The sequence below is a fragment of the Lissotriton vulgaris genome, chromosome 7 (assembly GCF_964263255.1).
Source record: "Lissotriton vulgaris chromosome 7, aLisVul1.2, whole genome shotgun sequence".
NCBI classification, from domain to species: domain Eukaryota; kingdom Metazoa; phylum Chordata; class Amphibia; order Caudata; family Salamandridae; genus Lissotriton; species Lissotriton vulgaris.
Window position 1 is genome coordinate 1,063,878,257 of NC_141695.1, and position 21,947 is coordinate 1,063,900,203.

Consider the following 21,947-nt stretch of genomic DNA (forward strand, 5'->3'; position numbering starts at 1 on the left):
TATAAGTTAGCATAGACTATGCCAAATACAAAGACCCGAGACGCCTGAGTAACCCTTTCTCAGGAAGCTGTCCTAGTTAGCACATATGTACCAAAAACCACTTAATCGCCCGTTATATCATTCTACAAATGTTCATAAAAAAGCATCTTCATCTTCAAACCGAGCACTAAGGCTGATGCACCATTTTAAAAGAGGATGAACAATGCCCAAGTATACATTTTTTTGTTTAAGCATATAGGTAGTGTTTTGCATATTACTAGATTAAGTGAAGGTAAACAAAACAAACCCTCCACCCGTAAAAAGTAGCCCAAACAAAGTCATATCCTGACAATCAAAAGCCCAACTGCCAATCGACATGGAACAATGCAATAAGGTTAAAAAATGCAACCAGTGGAGCCGGAGGGAATTCATGTGAGGCAGCACTAACCCAACTGCAGCATTGAGAGAAGGTGGGAGTCAGAAATACTATAGTTAAAGCTAAACAGCAATGCGACCAAAGCTGAACACAGGCAAACAGTAACAGGGCAGGAAACCAAGAAAAAAAAATAGTCCGCCAAAGAACAAATGAAGAACCATTGTGTAATGAGCCAGTACTTAGTGGGAAACACCCATTACATCGATGTAAATACATCGCGGTGCTATCGCACCGCGACGTTTACATCGCATGGTCTTTCACATCGCAGCCTATTAGTCCGCATGCTAAAACGGCGCGATGGCATTAACATCGCATGCAATTACAACGCATGCGATGTTAGAATGCCATTACATCGCTAACGAAAATGGGCTAAATGGGCTTGAGACGTGCTGAGACTTGAAAGGGAAGTGCTTAATATGTTCCCTACTTATCTCGCTGCGCCATTATCTGCTCCATTATCTGCTTGTACCCGGGATTTTCTGACTGCAGCGATAACAGGCCTTGCACGCGGCTTCCCGGAATAAAATTATGCGCTCAAACAATTCTATACAAGGTACTTTAATGCACTTGGAAATAAATGAACAGCAGCGTGGAATAAAAGAGTTTCATGGGCTAAATGGGCTTGAGACGTGCTGAGACTAGTAATAACGGGCGAATGGTGCAACTTTAAAAAATGATGCAAGTTATTATTTTAACAGAAACGGGCGAATGATCCAATTGTATGGCACAAACTAGGATGGCTCATTCGGGTATCAAGACATAAGTAATGGGTGTAAGTGCTTTACAAAAATCTGTGCAAAATCTCCCCCCTTTATCCCAGCCCTGTTATTAAAAGCATATTGGTAGATCTCAAGATCAGCGTTATCCAGGGTGGAATTATTCTCCTCCTGTTACCAAGTCTCTGTAAGAAGTAGCCAATTCCCACAATTATAACGATGGAAACAGAGGGCAGAAGGGCACGAAAAACGAAGGAAACAGAGGGCAGAAGGGCATAAAAAAGGAGGGAAACAGAGGGCAGAAGGGCACGAAAAACGAGGGAAACAGAGGGCAGAAGGGCATAAAAAACGAGGGAAACAGAGGGCAGAAGGGCACGAAAAACGAGGGAAACAGAGGGCAGAAGGGCACAAAAAACGAGGGAAACAGAGGGCAGAAGGGCACAAAAACGAGGGAAACAGAGGGCAGAAGGGCACGAAAAATGAGGGAATTGAATTTAGGAGGGATAATTGTATGGCACAAACTAGGATGGCTCATTCAAGTATCAAGACATAAGTAATGGGTGTAAGACCGTAATGCTTTACATAAATCGTTGCAAAACCTCTCCCCTTTATCCCAGCCCTGTTATTAAAAGCATAGTGGTAGATCTCAAGATCAGCGTTATCCAGGGTGGAATTATTCTTCTCCTGTTACCAAGTCTCTGTAAGAAGTAGCCAATTCCCACAATTATTATTCGTATACATGTGAGAGCGTCTGTTTTGGTGTATGCTGTAGATGACTCTGGTTGGAGGTTTCAAACTCATTGTTGCTGGCCTGCAGCGGTGTGTGTGGATTGATTAGGAATAGTGGGTGGCAGGTGTTTTGCGGCAATAAAAGTCAGGGGTTGTCTTGAGCGCCCCCATGTCATGTAGATAGGGGTACTTGGGGCCCTATAGCGATGTCTTGAACCCAGAAGCCACCAATATGAGTGGACGGTGGGTGTGCCAGTATTGGACATAGACAGGCCCTCGGCGATGTAGCGTGTAAGGGCAGTAGCTATGTCTGAGGTGGAGTTTGTTAAGAACACGGACGGTGGCTTCAGAGCAGTGGACAGTTTCTGTCATTGACCGGTTAGTCAATCAATAAATCAGGGGTTTGTATAGCGCAACTACTCACATGCGAGGGTCTCGAGGTGCTACTCAAGGCGCTACAGCCCAACAATATGGTTAGAGGCAGAGATGTATGCAGTAATACACCTTCCGTGTTGGCATGTTTATTGGTTCATACAGTGAAGCCATGAAAGGGTGTACATGTAAAAGCACACGTCCATCTTGAACCTGCCCAAGACTTGGAAAATGTGCATGTAAAACGTCATGTCACATCGTTTGCAAGCATTAGATACATCTGCTGTAGTATCTCATGAAAAGATGCTGCATACTTGGAGCTGGAACACGCTGGGTTCCAAAAGCACCCTGGGTTGCGTTAGCCACAACAATTTTGCATATTTAATACTATTGTTTCTGAAAAGTTGGCCTGATATTTCACCCAATGACCATAAATAATGCAATATTTGGGTAGAAGTTTTGTCTGTGTACCATTCACTTCCAGTGCTCCAGGTCCGGTGGCAGCATTGCTGTAATAGATTGCATCTGATTTCAGACATTGACTCGAGTGCCCTCTTGTGGGCAAAAACATGGCTTGCACCATAGTTTCAGAAACTAGAAAAATCGTAGGTGAGGTGTAATAAAGGTGATTACGTGGTTTGAATGAGTAGAAAGTAAAAACCAAAGACAGGAGAATTTGTTATGTCATCTTAAATAGGTGTCAAGATTGAAAAGCGCTGTAAAAGTTGTTATTTTGCGATATAGTTAAGTGGTCGATTGAAGAGATATTCAGCAAAAAGTGACAAAGACGAGCATGTCGTGCCAAAACAATTCCCACCATAGATTCATCTTTTGCAACAGCAAAAAAAACAAGCAAGAGAGTTCAATCCCACTTGTTATTTTACTCACAGAACTTTGTCTTAGCTGCTCACATCTAAACAAGCAGCGACCTCTGATGCAGTGCTCCCACTTGCTGCTGATGCATAACGAGTCGCTCAGTTTGCACATGAAATGGAGCACTTGAATGGGTCCCTACTTCTTCTCCTCGGGGGTGGGGGGTGGGGGGGTGAGCGTGCATTGCAATCAGAACATTGGTTCCTACAAGGCACACAGAACTGGGATCTTGAGGTATCCATTGAGATCAGCACAGCACGCTGAGCTCATCGCGTTGTCATGTCGCGCGATGTAAAGTCGCCGATGTGACACGCGATCCAATTACATTGCCGCATTTGCGTTGCAACAACGTGCGATGAGATAATGGCCGGTGTGACTGCCTTTGCGATGTAATTGCCGCGATGAGAACTGCCGCGATTACATTGTGGGCGACGGATCGGCATACAACCGTACTTAGTCCCTGCTTGGGAGGAACAGAAGAAAGAAGAAGGGACAAAGAGGCAAGACTGGGCTCTAGCAAGCAGGGATTTTTGAAGGGCACTCAAACAAACAAATCGTGAGCAGGGGCATGGTTTTAGGTCACAAGAGAAATCACAATAGGTCTCGAATGCTCGACCTAAAAAGTCGCCAAATTAGGAGCACTGGAACTGAAGTACTCTTTCACAGTGTAAGCTCTCCAGGCCTGTCCTTTATCTTTACAAAACTAAGCAGGGGTGAAGGATTTTTAACAAGTGCAATGAAAGTACAGTGACAACAGTGCAGAATAACAAAAAAAATGGAACCCAAACAATATCACTGGACTTGACACATCCATCTGAATGTTTTACGCTGATCAGCACCGATATCTGGAAATCATATGTGAAACATTTTTTCTTCAGTTTTGTATGCATTGCTGACCCCGGTTCTAGTTTTTGCACTGCCTGTTGCCAGCAGCAAAATGATGAAAAATGCGTCAATTACAGCAATTTTCTCAGCTATGATGAACAGACACAAATACTTTTTGCACTATCACCTTTATCTGGATGATCCCGGAACAGGCCAAAAAAGTGTAAGAGCTGAATTCAGTGTTTCAGACCCACAGGCTGTAAGAGTTATTTACCGAAAATACATAAATCAACATGATACAAAGAAAGCAGGGGGGGTTGAAGCAACATGAGGTAAGCAGGGTGAGGAGGGTTGGAGCAGCTACAATGGGAGATGGTGAAGTGACATGAGGAATGAGGGAGGGGGCAGCAACTCGGGAAGGAATGGGTGGGAGGGAAGAAATAGTACTTCATTCACAGCGTGAGTGGTGGACATGTACTAATTAAGTTGAATCAATCTGCGCATGTTCCCTGTGCACAGAAAGGAGCAAAACTGAGACTTGGCCTGCACTGGCCAATTAGGTTGGCAGCAAAGAAGAGTGACACTGAAATCAGCAAGTAGTATGCAAGGTGGAGAAGTGTGGCTCACTGGTTAGAGCAGGCAGACCCTGAAGCAGAGGTCAGACCAGGGTTCAATTCCCGACGCGGCAGGGTCTTGAGCTCAAATGTCCATGGACTCGATAATTCTCGCTTTGGTGCCTGACCTAATCATGGGTTCACACTCTGCAACTCTGGGCATTAAGCTTGCTTAATCTCCACAACGGCCCCCCTGCGGCGGGATGCCTGGCTTTCACCTTGGGGATGCCCTGTAGGGGCTATCTCACAGGGAAAAGCCAGGACGGGTTCCCAAGGCAAGTGCGGAGATACCCCTTCGGGGGTCGATTCAGGCGCTATATAAGACAAAAACAAAAAAACAAAATGTGTGGGCTCCAAGCCCTTTATTATAAGCAATACGTCTCCCCAAGTGAGAGCACATGCAGCACATGAATGGTTGCAGGCTCAACCTAAAAATGCTTTTTACTTTTATCCTGTCTCCTAAAAACACTATAAGCAAGAAAATATAATTTAAAACTTACCAGCTTTCTTCACGAGTCTTCACAATCCTATCAGTTGTAGTAGTAAAAATGTTATTTTGGCCAAAAGGCCTTAAAAGTACAAAATTTAAACAAAATACACATACAATCACATGCTTAGCAAAAATTAAAATCAGCCAATGTTCACAGTATAGAGATACCACAGGTTGCACATTAAAAAATCCATTAGTAGCAAGGATAATTAACATTCATATAAAGTGCATAGTGACATACCATCATAAGACAAAAAGTGCACATCAGATGTTAACAATCTGGTAAAGTGCATAAAGATAGGGCACATGGATCAGCTGTGTTTCTATTACTACATGCTTGGAATAAAAAGCAATAACAGAGGTCAGAAATGTAATGATTTAACAAGAATTCGAAATATCAGGTGGGGAAAGAAAGTCTGGAGAATATAGACCAGGCCACAAATACATATCTACTGATGTAGACTGCTATAATCCTTGAAGAATCGTAAGTAAAGATCCTGCAGGCAAGCAATAATCTGTCAAGGCACAGGCTAATGCACAAAGGACAAATCCATTTATGCCTGGTTCCAGAGTAATAAGGGAAGGAAACAAAAAGTGGTCGATATTGTCGGATTTGAAGTTGCACAATTTGCACTCAGTCATAAGGAAAGAAATTTCAGACCATTTACTAGGGAAGGACCTTAGCAGTAAAATGCTAAAAATAAATTTAATACATAGGTTTTTCACAAGGGGTGGGGTGATCTCGGCGACATAAACATCAAATCTGGGGAGTAGTTTATGGGACTATATTTGGGGCGATAGGGAACCTCGCTTAGTTTACTTATGCCCCTGGGCCACTAAGAAATCCCAATAGTTTTTTTTAGAATAGCCTTGGAGTTAGAATGAATGCACTCAGGCGGAGGTATAGAAGGAACATAGGCCTAGTTTTTTAACCATTCCATCAAATGGGCAAGACACTTGATTTTGTCACCTGAATCTAAACTATTTATTTCTAGGAGATCCCTTTAATACAGGCTCAGATCACAGTTGGACCACTGTGTGATCCAATAAAGGTGCTGTCTTAAAACCAATACCTTTGTGAGCAGTATCTAGGATTATAGGTATAGAAGAGGCAGACTGGGGCAGTATAAGCAAAGACTGCACAATTTAAGATACTTCGATTTTAACAAGTTAAGATTTGTGTTTTCCCATAACTTAGCACGATAAAATGCATCTGTTTGTGTTTTGGCTCTGTAAACCTTCAATGCTGGGGAAATAGCCTGCAACTGGAAGGCGTTGTGCATTTTAAGACACCTGCTAAGGTATGAGGGGTAATAAAACAAATTTTGAGAATCTGGAGTGACTGTGAAAAAGCATTAGTGATCCTTACCCCAAGAAAATTAAAAGTTTGAACCAGCTACAAAGGCGTGGTGTTAAGGGTAAGTTGGTATTTAAGACTTCAATTGCAGTGTTGCAGGAGGGAATATACCCGGGTCTATGAAGCAGGGAAACAGCTCATGATTCCTGAATTAGGATTATCTGGAATGAATCCATAAAGCTGTTCCAAGCAGGGTTGATGATTTCATCAGCATTCCCGGTTTCATTCAATGACTATATACGCGTCTAAAAGTTCAGAAATTGGAACTGGGATATTGACTTTTTATATCAGGAAATAAACAATGGCCTCAGTGAGTTGAAGGAGGAACAGCTCGATAATAGGAAATAGACTTAAATGGATGTAGCACTCTATCTAATTGAGAACGCCATTGGAGTTAAACGAGGAATTCAAATTGAATACTGACAAATGGGTATTCAAAGTGGGATATTCATTAGCAGGTAGCGATTGAGCTGTGACTAGAAAGTTGGACGTGGATATTTGGTCATCAGAAGGCCTGTTTGATACACATCTTGGATCAGGATTGCAAGAAAAAGAAGGACATGCTTGGAAGTCCGACCAGACCTTATTAATGATGTCAAATTTGAATGAAATAGAAGAGCCTGAAGGGGCTATAGATCGAGAATCCATACTAATCAAGCCCTGGACTAAGGATTAACTTGCAAATATAACAAAACACTACTCCGACGGGAAAATATTAGCATTACATACAAATATATATTAACATATGACTTTAAGGGAATCACATTCTGTATTTAATTGCCCATAGTGTCTATCTGCTTACCAGTTGATCTGGAATTCATGAAGGACAACAAGGAGAGTCACTCACAAGAAGCACAATTTTCTGTATTTTTCTGCTTTTACAAATTAATACATACAGGAAATAGATTGTTTTCTGTCTGTATTTATCTGTAAAATCAGTAAAAACTAAAAGCCTTATGTAACATACAGCCCCAAACGTTCACAAGAAAATGAAGCAATTGGCCAGCAATGTGCCAGTACAAAAGTATATGCATGCACTCATATCTTTTTCAAAGGTGCCAGTCACCAAAATGGCCAAATTACAGCTGTAATGATAAATTACTGATGAATATGTGCTCTCTCACAGTACCGGTACGTGGGACCATATGCTAGAGACCGTGCAAAACAAAAGTCCAAGGACTAGTTGCAATATGACTTGGGTAGTTGAAGGATCACGTCAGCTGCATGCTGTGGGCAGCCCTATCACAGATAGCCCACTGTAGTTTAGGTTCCTGCCTGGTAGATGTTTTTGTTCCCTTTAATACATTTGTTTACACTAGACAGGAGCTGCTTTGGTGGAAAAAGTCAGTTACAGGATCTCCACTATGCAGCACTTCTTTTTTATGAATCTAGTCCCACTAAGTGGGAAGGGAGCGTCTGTCTTTAAAATAATTATTGTTCCTGTTGCATCAAGAGTTGTCTTCTTCTATGACTGACACATTTTTGTGATTTTCCTATCTGAAAGTGCCCAGTTGTGCATGCCAAGTCGATACATGAAAAAAACAGGCAGCTGTAATGTTAGAGGAGCAACACATTATATGAAGTCTCCTGGTGGCAGCAAGAGAGGTTTCCTGACAACAGATCTGGTAAAAGCTAATTCATTTGAAATCACCTATCCTAGAATTCTACATGAAGCAAGGGATGCACGAGGTGGGGGGGGGGGGAGAGGGCAGTCAAAACGTTTTGGCAGCTCACCCGCGACTGGATAACTGAATGAAGAGAATGTTTATACAGGTGCACTGAGATTAGGCTCACAGAGGAAGACAAATCATGATTCAACTTCCACTTGACATTAGATCTTGCACTGACTTCTTGAGATTTAGGAGACTTATCAAGACATGGCTGTTCACTCAGGCGTAGGTATAAATCACCGGGGCTCAGGCCACTCCTAGAAACAGCACCAAGAAACCAGTCGGTGTGCGTGAGATCTATAAATAGTGTTACATAACATAACATTCAATTAAAAGCTGATGACTATGATGGTGAATGGTGCAAGGATAGAGAGATAACAATTAGTAACACAGATCATTCTGAACTAAACATCAGCTTCAGTTTGTGTATGTAAACATCTGAAATAGTTACCCCACTCTTATTGAAGATTTCCTCATGAACTGCAAGTGTCATTTCTTCACAACATATTTCTCTACAGAATGTTTAACTATAGTGGCAAGCTATCCCTTTGCTCTGTGAGCAGTACTCTTCTCGACTCTTGTTGGGTCTTAAATGTCTTGCAGCCAGCTTATATCAGAAGGATACCAGGTGTTCCTTTTGAGAAAGACACAATGAGGCATTTATAGTTCCTTTTGTTTCTTGGTCTTTTTCTTTCTTTGCGTAATTACTCTTTGCTACTTCATTGCCACTCTCTATGGTAGTTCTTCAAGCTTGTTTTTAATTTTTCCCTGAAGAAAACAGATTACTCGAGAAGTAGGCAACTACATTCTAAATAAAAGAGGTAGCTTAATATTTAGATCTGGGATTACCTCAGATTTTAAGATTTAACTAATATGATTGGTATAATGTACTTGCAGGGGCTTTCAGCCAGACCTCTTCATCATTGGGCTGTTACTGTGTCATTCATACTTATTTGTATAACAAATACCACCACTGGGTTTGGGCTCCCAACAGCAAGGCCAAGCCACTGACCAATATTTAACTAAACAACTGCCAATACTGTTATGTTGTTATTATACCTGAATTAGAGTCACCATAGTGAAAGATAAAACAACATGTGTTCAAGACTTCTAGCTCTGTCTGAATCAATCTTTTCTTTTAAATATTTTTTATATATCAAAACAAGAATGTGTTCAATTTTGCACAACCTTAACATTTTTGACATCATGATTACAAACAAAAAATATCACAATAAAAACATTCAACAATACAAATTTCGAATTCCCACATTCAGTCTCTTACTTATCCTTTTCAAACACTCAATCACACATCCATTACATTCACAGCGCACAACATCTATTTACAATTCAATTCTGTTGAATCTTTTACATTTTTAAACAATGCCATAGAACCAAATTTCAACACTTTATATTCTTATGTCTAATTAAATCTTTTTGTCCAGCATTCTTATGGCTATAAAAAATGGTCTACAAGTTTCGAACTCTTGATCACTGTAGAGTTCTCTTCAGGGCCCAATAGCTGCAAGAAAAACGAAAAACTATTTTAACTTCTAACACTTGGTCTAGAAATCTAGGTACTCTCCACCTTGAGGTCTCTTAAAAAACTCTTACCTTCTTTAATATAAGCCTTTTGATTGCCTGACGCGGGACACAGTGCCAAAAATAAGTAAACAGCAGTAATCACCAAATGGAAAAGTTTACTAATCTGCTCTTCTCCCATATAGAATAGAAGCAAACACTACTTACAGCAATCTTTTAGACATGCATCTTATTCAGACTCAATGACTTCACCTGTGGGACCTAGAGAGCAAACCAACATTCATGAGCATATTAGCTAATCTTGAGCGCAATGTGTGTTATAGGAGAGGGTCTTTAAACGTACTTGTGTTGATTCGATGCAGTCCCCACAGGTCCTTTTATTTGTTTCATTTGAAACGAGTGAGCACTCAGGGGGAACCTGTGGCGGAAGGGACAGTTTTTTACAACTAACCACTCTCAAGTCATAGAAAATGCTAGATGGTGACGATCTGTTAAAAGTGAATGAGGAGTGGGGTGTTACCTCTGAACGCTTGAGTTGGCCCCAGCAGCATATGTCGGCGTGCTCTATAGTTGCAACCTCTGGAAGCAGACACGCTGCATGATTACTTGTATTGTCTTCCTGGTACAGGGATCCATGGGATATGTAGTTCCTTTTGTCTTCCTAACAACGGGATCTATGGGAAAAGTGGTATCTTATCCATATGTGGCTGTAATTGTCGGGACGGATATCGAGTGACTCTGTAATATGTCTAGTAATCAATTTGCCACTCAAGAACACCAATGAATTGTACATGATTCTCATAAACTGGTCTACAAATGGCGAGGAAGCGCAAGGTGTGCGTTTCGTCGTAATCTATTTGATGTTGCAGGCGAAATGGTCTCTGGGAGTTGAAGTGCCTACGATGATCGCAAATTCGGATGTTGAGATATAACTTCAAATTTCAAAAGTGTCCAGGAATTCCAGTGAACACAATTCTATGTATCTTCCTTATTAGGGCCTTGTGGTCCAAAAGAGAGGGCAGAACTACGTTGGCTGGTTACACCAAGGCCCCTTTCTTTTAATTCATTAAATCAAACTTTATTGGTCCTCTAATGTTCGTACTTACCTTTTTACTGAGAGTTTCCTTATGTTAGATGGTCCAATCTTGGTCCTCTTCCAGATTCCACTAGATGATCTTATATTTTGACGTCTTATTTCTAGGGTTGAAGACCTCAGTGCTCAATATTGCAATCAGTGGAACATAAAAGTTAATCTGCAAACGAAGTAAGTGAGCTGTAGTTGCTCTGGTCAGCCTAATATACAGACGTCAACAGAAAACAGTTGGGGGCACTTACTTGTCCCTTTGAAGAAGGGTGCTTCAGTTCAATTTATAAATTTCCGACAATTCATTGAGCCCATCAACTGCGGTATTATATTTGACAATTAGCATCGGTTCTTTTCTGGACAATTTTGCGTCAAGGTCACCACCTCTTAAATCATGTTCTACTTTCGAAATAATTGTCCAAATTAGATCTTTTTCTGTGTGATTGTTAAGACGCCAGTGGTTCACCAACGGGGCCGTTTGGATGTTTTTGTTTATTCTTGAATTGTGTTGTGTAATTCGTGTTCTTATTTCTTGATTGGTTTTGCCAATATACAACATATTGCAGGGACATTTTATTCCGTAAACCACATAACGTGATTTGCAAATTTGTGAAAGTCTCATGTTTCCAGAAAATTTTATTGTGTTCAAAGAGACAACCTTCCTTTGTAGTAGCACAGCATATGCAGGTCCCGCATTTGTGGTGGCCTTGTATGGGGGTAACCTCACAAAAGATCTGACTGAGACTGGATTATTTTGAGGTAGTGCGGCACGCACTATTTGGTTCGCGATACTATGATCTTTTTTGAAGGCGAACAACGGAACACTATTTAGTGTCTTATTTCAATTTTTCACCAGGTGCCAGTTTTGGGTTATCACCTTCTTCAACATGTTTGAGTTGGGACAGAATGTAGAGACACATACAATTCTGTCCATTTCTTTTTCCGTTCTTTTTTCCAGGAGGTATTCCCGGGGTGTCCACCAAGTGCGCTTAATGGCCCTTTTGAGTAGTTTCTTCGGGTAACCCTGTTCCCTGAGATTTTCTGTCAATCTCATTGCATGTAATGGATATTTATCTTTGAAATAGCAATTACGTCTGATTCGAAGATTTTGCCCAAACGGCAAATTCTCTTTTAAATTCCGAGGATGGTTACTAGAGCAGTGGACGGCCTTATTCCGGTCCATTTGTTTTTTTAAAAGGGTTGTTACTAGCCCTCCTTCCGATAGGTAGACCTCCACATCCAGGAAAGGCATTCTGCTCGTTGAGTGGTTTAGACTAAACTGTATTTCTTAAGTCCGATTGTTTAGCCATTCATGGAATTGGATCAAGTTCTCTTCGTTGCCAGTCCACACCATGAAAATGTCATTGATATAACAACTCCAATTGCTGATGAATTCAACAAATGGATTATTCTGGTAGATGTACATTTCTTCATACTTAGCCATAAACAATACAGCTGGTGCGAAGGGAAAACCCATGACAACTCCTCCCACTTGGTAATAGAACCCTCCATAAAAATTAAAATAGTTTTTTCATAATGCAAAACTCCCCAATTTCAAAATAAAGTCCGTCAGCACCTTTTGCGGTCTCTCGCGGGTTTCAAGATAAGACTCAATCACATGTAGTCCTTCGTCTTGAGGGATCTGGGTGTACAATGACACCACATCCAGAGTCACAAGGAAATGGACATTCTCTTCAAATTCTATTGTTGCCAGTTTGTTGATGAAATCAGTTGTATCTCTCAAGAAAGACTTAACTTTAGGTAAAAAGGGTTTAAAGAAGAAATCCACAAATTTAGAAATATGCTCCATGAGCGACTTGCATCCAGAAACTATCGGCCTCCAAGGAGGTGTAGTCTCATTCTGATGTACTTTTGGAAGTACATAGAATAGGGGGATCCTTGGGATTTTGATTTTTAGATATTCGAATTCCTTTTTTCCAATAAAACCTTGGATTTGACCTTCTTCCAGACTTGAGTACAGCTGGTTTTTTAACTCAAGTGTGGGGTCCTTACTGATTTTCTTATAACATTTTATGTCAAGTTGTCTCATGACTTCAGAAGTATAATTTGACCTGTCCCATACAACAATTGAACCACCTTTTTCTGTTGGTGGACAAAAACCTGATTTTTTCCTGGGTACAAAGGGAACTGGAGTATGAAATAGTACTACACTCACCAATGCCAGTGATCATCAGGAAAATACACACCAAGGGAACGTAGTAAGGTGGGATATGGCAAACGAAGAGCAACTAAAAGAGGAGTGGCCCAGCTCACCCTGTTTTGGGTGATGACAGGTGAAGACAGGCCCGGTCTTCGCCCATGCATGTCGCTTGCGCGTCCCACACTGCAGGAATCTAAAGCCCTTTTAAGTGATGCTGGCAACTCTGGTTCCTCCTCCAGCCAGATGTATGTGGAGGATGAAGTCCCACCCAAGCAAGAACAACAATGCGGGCAAAATGTTCTGCAGGCAGAAAACTGCTGTGGAGGCACTCACGCTGCTGGAAGCTAAACGGCTTTTAGCTGCTGGCAACTCTGGTCCTACCTCCAGCCAGATGTATGCTTGGGGATAAAGTCCCACCCCAGCAAGAACAACAATGCAGATGAAAAGGTCTGAGGGCAGGGAACTGCTGTGGAGGCTAATACTTAATGATTGGAGTGCGCATAGGTGAACAAAAATAGCCACAGCTAGAACAGGAAAGCCTTCCTGTTAAGACACCACGGGGCATATTACCAACAACTAGCGATAATTATCGCTATGTTGGCTTAGCGGCAATATTTTTATCGCTGAGCTGCGGCGATTTTTATCGCTTAGGAACCTTGCTATTATCAAGGTTTATCTCCTAAGCGATAAAAATCGGCCGAAATGCATGAATATCGCTGAAAAGTCAGCGATATTCATGCATTACCGAGCTAATGCTCTTAGCCATGTTATCCACCTACCATTGAATAACATGGCTAAGAACTGCTCAGGAGTTAGCTTTTGGAGATAATCGCGCTTAGCGCGAATATCTCCAAAAGTTGGTAATAGGAGATAGCGATGTTAGCGACTGTTTCCAGTCACTAACATCTTGGCACGCCCACTTTACATGTCATTAGTGATAAATTTCACTGACATGCAAAGCAGGGCCCAAGATGGTCGCTATCTCCTACTAGCTGTTGCTAACTGGTGTTAGCGACAGCTAGGTAATAGGGAGATAATTTTATCTCCACTTTCTTGGCTTTTAAAGCCAAAAAAGTTGAGATAAACCCCCTTGATTATATGCCCCATATACTTTGCCAAACATTCTTTGCTGTAAACATTCTACAGCTTGTTCCCACTCTAGGCTGGCATGGTATGACACTGCATTGCACATTGGAGAGAATATTGTCTTTGTGGTGCATGGTAGTTAGCTAGTTGAAAGAGTTATTTTCTGGAAATGCTGTTGGAGGTTGCCTGAGCCAGAAGGCATCTGTTTCAGTATAGGAATTACACCACCAAATTACAAGAAGTGTGACACATTAGGTACATCTAACAATTTGTTTAAGGGTGCTTGCCTATGAAATGCTAACTTGTGCTCTTTAAGAACCTATATAAAGCGCACTGCTTTTCAGATAAAACCTGGAAAGGAGAACAGAGAGGAAGAATATCTGCTTTTTCTGAGGTAATTTGTCCATGATGTGGCAGCTGAATGAAAGTAGGAGCCTGTCTCTCCAAGGCAGTGCTTAATTTGTAAAATATGAAGTGCAGGTGCTCAAATGTTTGTCGGAGGCCACACCTACTTTCCCTGGGCCCCACCCATGTCCTACGCTGGCTCCACCCACTTACTCTATTGGTTCCACCCAAATCCTCAACTGGCACTGCTATAAGTCAGTTGTAATCCCAGAAAGGAAGGAAATGTCACACAAGTACTCAGACCAGGAAGCATGGAAATGTCACACAAGGCACCCAAGCCAGTGGAGCTGGAACAAAGTGTTCGTAGGAGAGAGAGCTATCCTCTCTCTTACCAGTGGCAGAGGCAGAAAGTTATGTTCAAGAAGACATGAAAACGTCTAACATTGTGGAAAATTGAAGATCTCAGTGGCACTTCAGGGGCAATTTCTATAGTTAACAAACAGTAAAATCTCTCTTTGGCACATGCTTCGTATTTTGTATCTTGACCAGAACCATTGAAAGTCAGAGATTCAAAGTTTGTCACACCTGCCTTAATTAGGTCTCTGTTTCTGTGCTCTCTAGCCCTTTTCAGTCACAAGCCATATAAATAAGAACCCTTGTTTATATTGACTCTACATAGTGGCCAGTGCCAGTCCTTAATAAATCAAAAGATTACAGTGAAATGGTGTGGTAGAAAGTTCAATGGCTCTATAAAAAGCAGCGCTATAAGAAAATGTAAAATAAACAAAAATATTAAGAAATTATTGCCATTGTGTTAGGGAATTTACAGAGGAACACGTTGCCAAGCCTAGAATGAACCTGAGCAAAATGTATACTTTTGATGCAGTTGGGGCATAATTATGTTTTCCTCTCTGTCCTGTGGTTACATTCTCTAGACTGAGATTGCATATTAAATGCATTGACATTTACTGACATTTTCAATAATCGATCATATATTGGTAGCTAGGAATTATAAATTAAGATGCTGCCTTCAATAACCAGCATTTTGTACTAACCCACTGCAAGTCGATCTTGTCTGCTCAAAAGTATGCATTTTGTGTGTAAATTAAATGCTCTTTGTACTTTATTCCTGCTTTCGCTCTCATGGGCTCTCTTTTCCACTTAGGCTTTACTTCAGCGCCTTGAACCAGCCCATTCTTTAGCATAAGTGCTAGACAAGCAACCAACATGAGAGTGTCCTGCCTCCTCCCTCTTCCTTTATTGTACTTCCTTCTTCCCTTTCATGTCCTCTTTTCCCCAAGTTCCCTGTCAGCACTTCGGAACACTTGATTTTTAGGCATAAGTGCTACTCAAGCATCAGTACAGCAAGGGTCTCTTCTCTCTCCCTGACTCCCTCGTCTTCTATCCCCTTCCCTGCATTCATCAGTCAATCGCAATGATTTTATTTTCACCAACTACTACTAGGCCCATTAGCAAACGTGGAAGCCCATCAGCCAAAGGGTTGCAGCACCATGCTGGCAGACCCAAGGGAGAGAAACAAATAAAGATCACCCAATGTACAGGGAAAAACACTTACATGAGAGTTTACTGTACGATAGTAATTAACTCGGGACAGTCCTCAGGCTATGTGTGTCTTCCTGTGTGAACTGACACCTCTTCCAAGACGAGTGCGTCCTGAAAAACTTAAACATTTGGTGGTGTGTGATTAATACACCACTAAATACTTTTGTTTTTTAATGCACGCACTCTCACAGTATTGCTCCGGTCACCACCAAAACTCATTCTAATCTCACTCTCCAGAGTGCAATACGTATAGAGTGTGTGCATTGAAAAACAAAAACATTTTGAGCTGTATTGCTCACACACCACCAAACGTTTTTGATATTCTTGCACGCACTTAGAACACCTCTTCGCGTCCGACCCTACGCTAATTACAGGTGTGCACCCCCGTTTACATATAAATAATTAACCGTGATTAAAATAAAATCGTTTTAGAAGGAAATGCCAGGCAGTGTGTTGCGCGCGCCACTGAAGAATCACTAGAATGAAATCATTGTATTCTAGAACGAGTATTTTTTTAAACATTGTCAATTAATTAAGAGTAATAATTTAGCGGGGTCCTGTTTCACTGCTCTGGACTGATCCCCACCTGAAAACGTTGTATTCCTTGCCTTTCACTGACTTAATTAGTGTATGTAGCCATCCCCGTTGTGAATGCACACTCGTCACTACAGTTGGTATTTTTCTCCCCACCCAAGGGCTTGCCTATCAAATGTACAAGAGGGCCACAGTGACACCCGGTCTATGGGTCCGAGTGGCACACTAAAATCCAATCAAGACTGGTTTTAACTATCAAATGAGGGGAGGGGCAATGTTACCTTCTTGCACGAGGGGACATGACATCCTTGCTTCACCGCCACTTCCTCTCTATAAAACGGACATCTGCCTGCCCAACCCCCCCTTCTACCCACTGTCTTGCTGCCAGCCCGCCCCGGCCCTACCAGCCATTTAATTCCGATAAACTCTGTCGGGCAGATTAGAAGTACCCAAGGCCGAAGCCCCCCTGCTCCATTAGGCCTCTGTTTGGCGCTCGGTGCGGCTGTAATCGGAACTGGCTCGGAAGAGACCACTGTGGTCTGGCCACAAATAGCCATATTGCTTGATTCATCGCCCCATGGGCCCTGCTATGAAGTCCCTGCACGCACTCCCAGAGTGAGAGCCCCCACCCCTCATGTGTCTTCTTGAGCCGGACACCCAGAGCCCACCGCCGACATTCTAGCTTTAATGCTCCACAAATAAATTCAAGCTGATATATTTGCATACAGAGCGCCAAGTGTTTATGGGACGATACATCAGGGGCAGGGCCTTTCACTTAACCCTGGCGGCCCCATCGTGACATAATTTGTACAGTAGGCCAGGGCCCTGGGCATCCTGGAATCTTCAGATTTTGCGCGCTACCACGGTAACCGTCACAACACCACGCTCAACAACAAAAAAATGAGCATAGCATGGCTAATTATTACTTACAGTTACTGGTGGTGGGTGGCCACTGGCCAGGGAACTTCTTTTTTATTAACTGATAGGCCTGGTCTGCAGGTGCTGCTGTATGCCCTCAACGTCGTCAGCTATTGACTCGTGTGCCGGGGCGTGGCATCCTAAAAAGAAACCTGCGCACGCTGCTGCCTACCCCCGTCAAACTAAATCTAGGCCAATCAGTGTCCTCCTATTCTCCTGGCAACACTGAAGTAAGGGCCGGCGGTGGCGCCGAAGGCAGATTTGCAATGCGCATGCGATATGGATATTGGCAGTAAATATTTATGATAGGAGTCCGGACCAGTCTGGATTGATTCAGATCATATGAATATTAGCTCTGACAGGAGCCGCAGCAACACTCTTTACCGGGATTCATCACTAGGGAGATTAAATGAACACTGTCTGCACGGAGTCAGTAACTGAGTGAGGTAATTATATGCTCGATGCCATATGACGTACAGACGTGTGTAGACCCGGCCCTCATAAATAAGTGCCGGTGCTAAGCACCGGAAAGCACCGGCACAAATTAAGCCCTGCTCCAAGGACTTGCTTGAAAATGCGTGGAAGGAATTAGGAATTCGCCTTTACAGACCCTTAAGGTTGCTTTGATCTTGAGCTGATGCAGGCAGCCTTCAATCTTCTTTGGAAACTGATTTCTGAAGACTGAAGAGGATATTGCCGAAAGGTCTTGCACCAGAGAAAGCCAAAAGCATAGCTGGAGAAGCTCTTTAGCTATACCGATAATGAGTGGGTAGATATGGCCCTGAGATATAATACATAGTGTATCTAGCTTAAAATACTTGTTTCTATAGCCAGTCTGCTAACTTGACCTATTTTAGACTCCTAAAGCGTTCACTAGTAACTAGGCAGAAATTCTGAGTCACCCTAATTTAAACATTAAACATTTTTAAAATGGTTGTGTAATCTTCAGACGTACATCAAAGACTTAAAGGTGTCCATTCTTCTAAGTGCTTGCTGTAAACATTAAGGGTCTCTTACGATGTTGAGCAGATGACACATCTCAGAAACGGGACCGACTGCCTCATTATGATGCGACCGCTCATGGTGTTACAGCCATAAACCGGCTGTAGTACATGCTTTCATGGGGAAATGTGAGGTAGTGTTAATACCTGCACCCCATGGCAGGCAGAGGTACCTGCCACGGGGTGCAACAATAAGCAGGGGGCACCATAGGGGCCTACTCAGCCACCAACCAGAGACCACAAAGAAAAGGGGGCCCAGCTAGGGGCACCCAAACACGTTTTCCAACAGGGTTTTCATGTCGTAAAGGCCAGCATGGAAACCCTGCCGGAAACCGTGGATCGTAATTCGTATGCTGTAAACCACCATCAATTTGGATTACGGGCTGGTTCTGACTGGCCAACTGGCTCCTTGAGCTCATCGCAAGCCAGCCGGAATGACCAGCCAGTTTCAATTTGAGCTGCTGAATAAATATCATCCGGTCGGAGATGAAACCGACGATGTTGGTCAAAAGAACCAACATCATATTAGGCGCCAATGTAATTTTCATGTACTTGCATATATATATATATTTCTTGAGTACATCTGTTTTCACCATCAAAAGATGTTTTCAGCCTCTTGGTTTTCAATCAATCAATCAATCAAGACATTTATAGAGCGCGCTACTCACCCGTGAGGGTCTCAAGGCGCTGGGAAGGGGGGGGGTGCTGCTACTGCTCGAAGTCTCAATTAAGCAAACAAGGGGACCCGATAGGATCGCTTTGGACCGCGGGTAACTAATTTTTACAAGGAACAGTGCTCCTAGGCTTAGAAGGGGTATTCAAAATGATTCTTTATACACTACAATGAGTGCTATAAGTTTACTTCCGATGTCCAGCCGAACATGGAATATTTATTTGATCAATGCAGAATTTTATTAGATTTTAGATTTTCAGGCAATAACTTGGAGCAGAATGTGGCTTGCATCTTAATACATAGTACAGCAATCTTAAAACGCCAATGACTGCAATATATAAACACAATGGTACAATTGCGGCACTGTATGGGAAAGTCAGACTTTTTTGAGCTTGCTGTACTATGTATTAAGATGCAAGCCACCTTCTGCTCCAAGTTATTGCCTGAAAATCTATTTAGTTTTCTACATTTTTCTCCATTTTTCTTTCCCTCATACTGGGTACAGGACTGTGCCCTGTTATATTTGTGTGTGTTCTAATTCCTTAAAAAGTTTTCTGCATTGATCAAATAAATATTCCATGTTCGGCTGAGGTTTTAAGTACTTTTCTTGCATTAGTGATTCTACGATGATTCTTTGCTATTTATAGGAAAGCTTTTTTCTGATGGAACGATGAATTGTTTTGCTCAATAACGGCTGCAGTATAATGAAATAAAGCCGGTCACCTTATTTTTTCAGAATGTTATGGCAAAACGTAATTGATGTTTATTGCTTTTAGAATGAAGAGAGGTCGAGTGACGGTTACAATCGACAGTCAAGTTCTCAAAGTAAAACAGACAATGAAAAAACAAAAAACTGGGTTCCATGCTTCAATATCAACCTGCTGGATGGACTGGGGGAGCCTTCCACACCATGTAGTTCTGCAGATATTTCAGTACTTGCCCCTGGTGGACCGCGCACGGGCCGCATCTGTATGTCGGAGATGGAATGAAGTGTTTCACATCCCTGACCTCTGGAGGAAATTTGAATTTGAACTTAACCAGCCCGCCACATCCTACTTGAAGTCCACTCACCCCGATCTCATTCAGCAAATTATCAAAAAGCATGCCAACCATCTGCAATATGTAAGCTTCAAGGTAAGAAAGCAAATATTGAAATGAGGACCTCATTCCAGAGTTCTAAAAACATTTACAATATTCCACATACATTTATGACTTCATTCCAGTTTTGAATTCGACTGTAATCTGAATCTATTTCAATTATACTGCAATATTCCCTAATCAACATGTAAATTTTTAATAGGTTTCTTGATTATTGAATGCATGTATAAGTTTCTGCTTAAGCTGTAGCACCTGGTAGCATCATAGTACTTCTTGTTCAATTAAGAGTTATAGTAGCTATTAGAACATTGGAATGTTGGGAGCTCCATTGAAAACAATGGAGTGCTCTGGGCTTATAATGGCTGGTATAAGCCTGGAGCTCCAACATTCCAATGTTTCTTTGTTCACAGCTCTGGCTGGGAACAAAGGCTTCAGGGAGCCTGAGGGGATTCCAATCCCCTCACGCCAAAAAGGTGTTTTTTTTTTGCTAGAACATTCTGTCCTCTAGTTTTTTTTTTTTTTAAATATATTTTTATTGCAGGAATCAGTAAATCGTTACATATTCGACCAGCATTATGGATCAAACAAAATCAATGACACGCAATCCTCCGTCCCCCAGCAATATGTACTCTTACACAGCCATTCAGCCCACAACCTTACAGTCGGGCGGCGAAATTCAAGGGGGGCTCAGCGGGAAGGCGAAGCTGGTCCGGATGATCCACTGTCCGTCATCTGCTTTTCCAAACAAGCCTACAAAACCCAAAAAGAAAACCCCACCCTCAAAACACTATGAACCAAAGTAATCCCTACCCCACCCCGCCATCAGTGCACGGTAACAACCGCATTAGGATCTGTGAGAGGACCCATGAGGAAAACAACAGAGCTACAAAGTGCAATCGTCTATCGGGACTCGGGGCGAGCTGCTTCCTCACTTTCAGAGTCGCTGGGGGCGCAGTAATCCCTGAGGGCCTGCACTAACGTCTCCCATTCTAGCGCTGCCTCCTGTGCCTTCTCGTTACGCTGTCTCCTAGCTAGCTGGTATCTCAGTGTGCTTTCCCCCGCTGCCCACTTCAAGAGTTCGCTGTGCCACCGGCTCCCTGTCGGACCAGCCCGTGCCTTCCAGTTCCTGGTCACCTCTCGTTTAGCAAGGAGAAGCCCCAAATCGATGAATTTGCTAGTAATTTTGTTTTTGGGGGTATGTGGAAACCAGTGTAGGAGTCCCACAGCCGCATCAACCGATAAGGATCTCCCTGTTACCTCCTCCAGGGTCTTCCCCACTTCCATCCAATAGGAGGACAATCCCGGGCAGGACCACAACATGTGGAGAAGGTCTGCCTCCGGCGCCCGGCATCTGGGGCAGTCCGCCGAGCTCGTAGCAAAATATCGTTGGATTTTCGCCGGGGTCAGATATGCCCTATGGAGTACGTAGTAGTGGACCAATTGAAAACGGGTGTGGCGTGTGCCCTTCCAGGCTCGCCGCACCAGTTGGGACCAGGTCGTCTCCGGGATCTCCTTGCCAATGTCCTCCTCCCAACGGGTTCTCAGAGTAGTGAGCGGGGCCAGCCCCTCATTGATCAGTCTAACGTAGAGGCAAGTGACCGCCTTCACCGTACCCGCAGACATCATGACGTATTGGCACACCGGAGACATAGGCGGTTCCTCTTGCCCGCATTTCCAGTGCGCCTGGATCGCTCGGGCTAGGGCCGAGTGCAATAGAAAGTCGCCACGAGGAACCTCGAAGCGATCAATGAGCTCCTGAAAGGGCAAGAGCGCCCCGTCCTCGTAGAGGTCACCTACCAATTGTAAGCCTGCGTCCTCCCAGTTTGCCAACCGTGACCAATCACCGCCATGGGGCAAGGCCGTCAGCATCCCCAAAGGTATTTC

At 42.8% G+C, this 21,947-nt stretch overlaps 1 protein-coding gene across 2 annotated transcripts in view; it reads left to right on the plus strand.

Annotated features, from left to right (window-relative positions):
• Nucleotides 1-21,947, plus strand: part of LOC147702930 (F-box/LRR-repeat protein 3-like) — a 126,991-nt gene that overhangs the window by 40,004 nt on the left and 65,040 nt on the right. For both annotated transcript variants that reach the window (XM_086931516.1, XM_086931517.1), the window contains exon 3: nt 19,742-20,099. In XM_086931516.1, the coding sequence (XP_086787642.1) occupies nt 19,742-20,099 (358 nt within the window). The remainder of the gene's footprint in view (nt 1-19,741; nt 20,100-21,947) is intronic.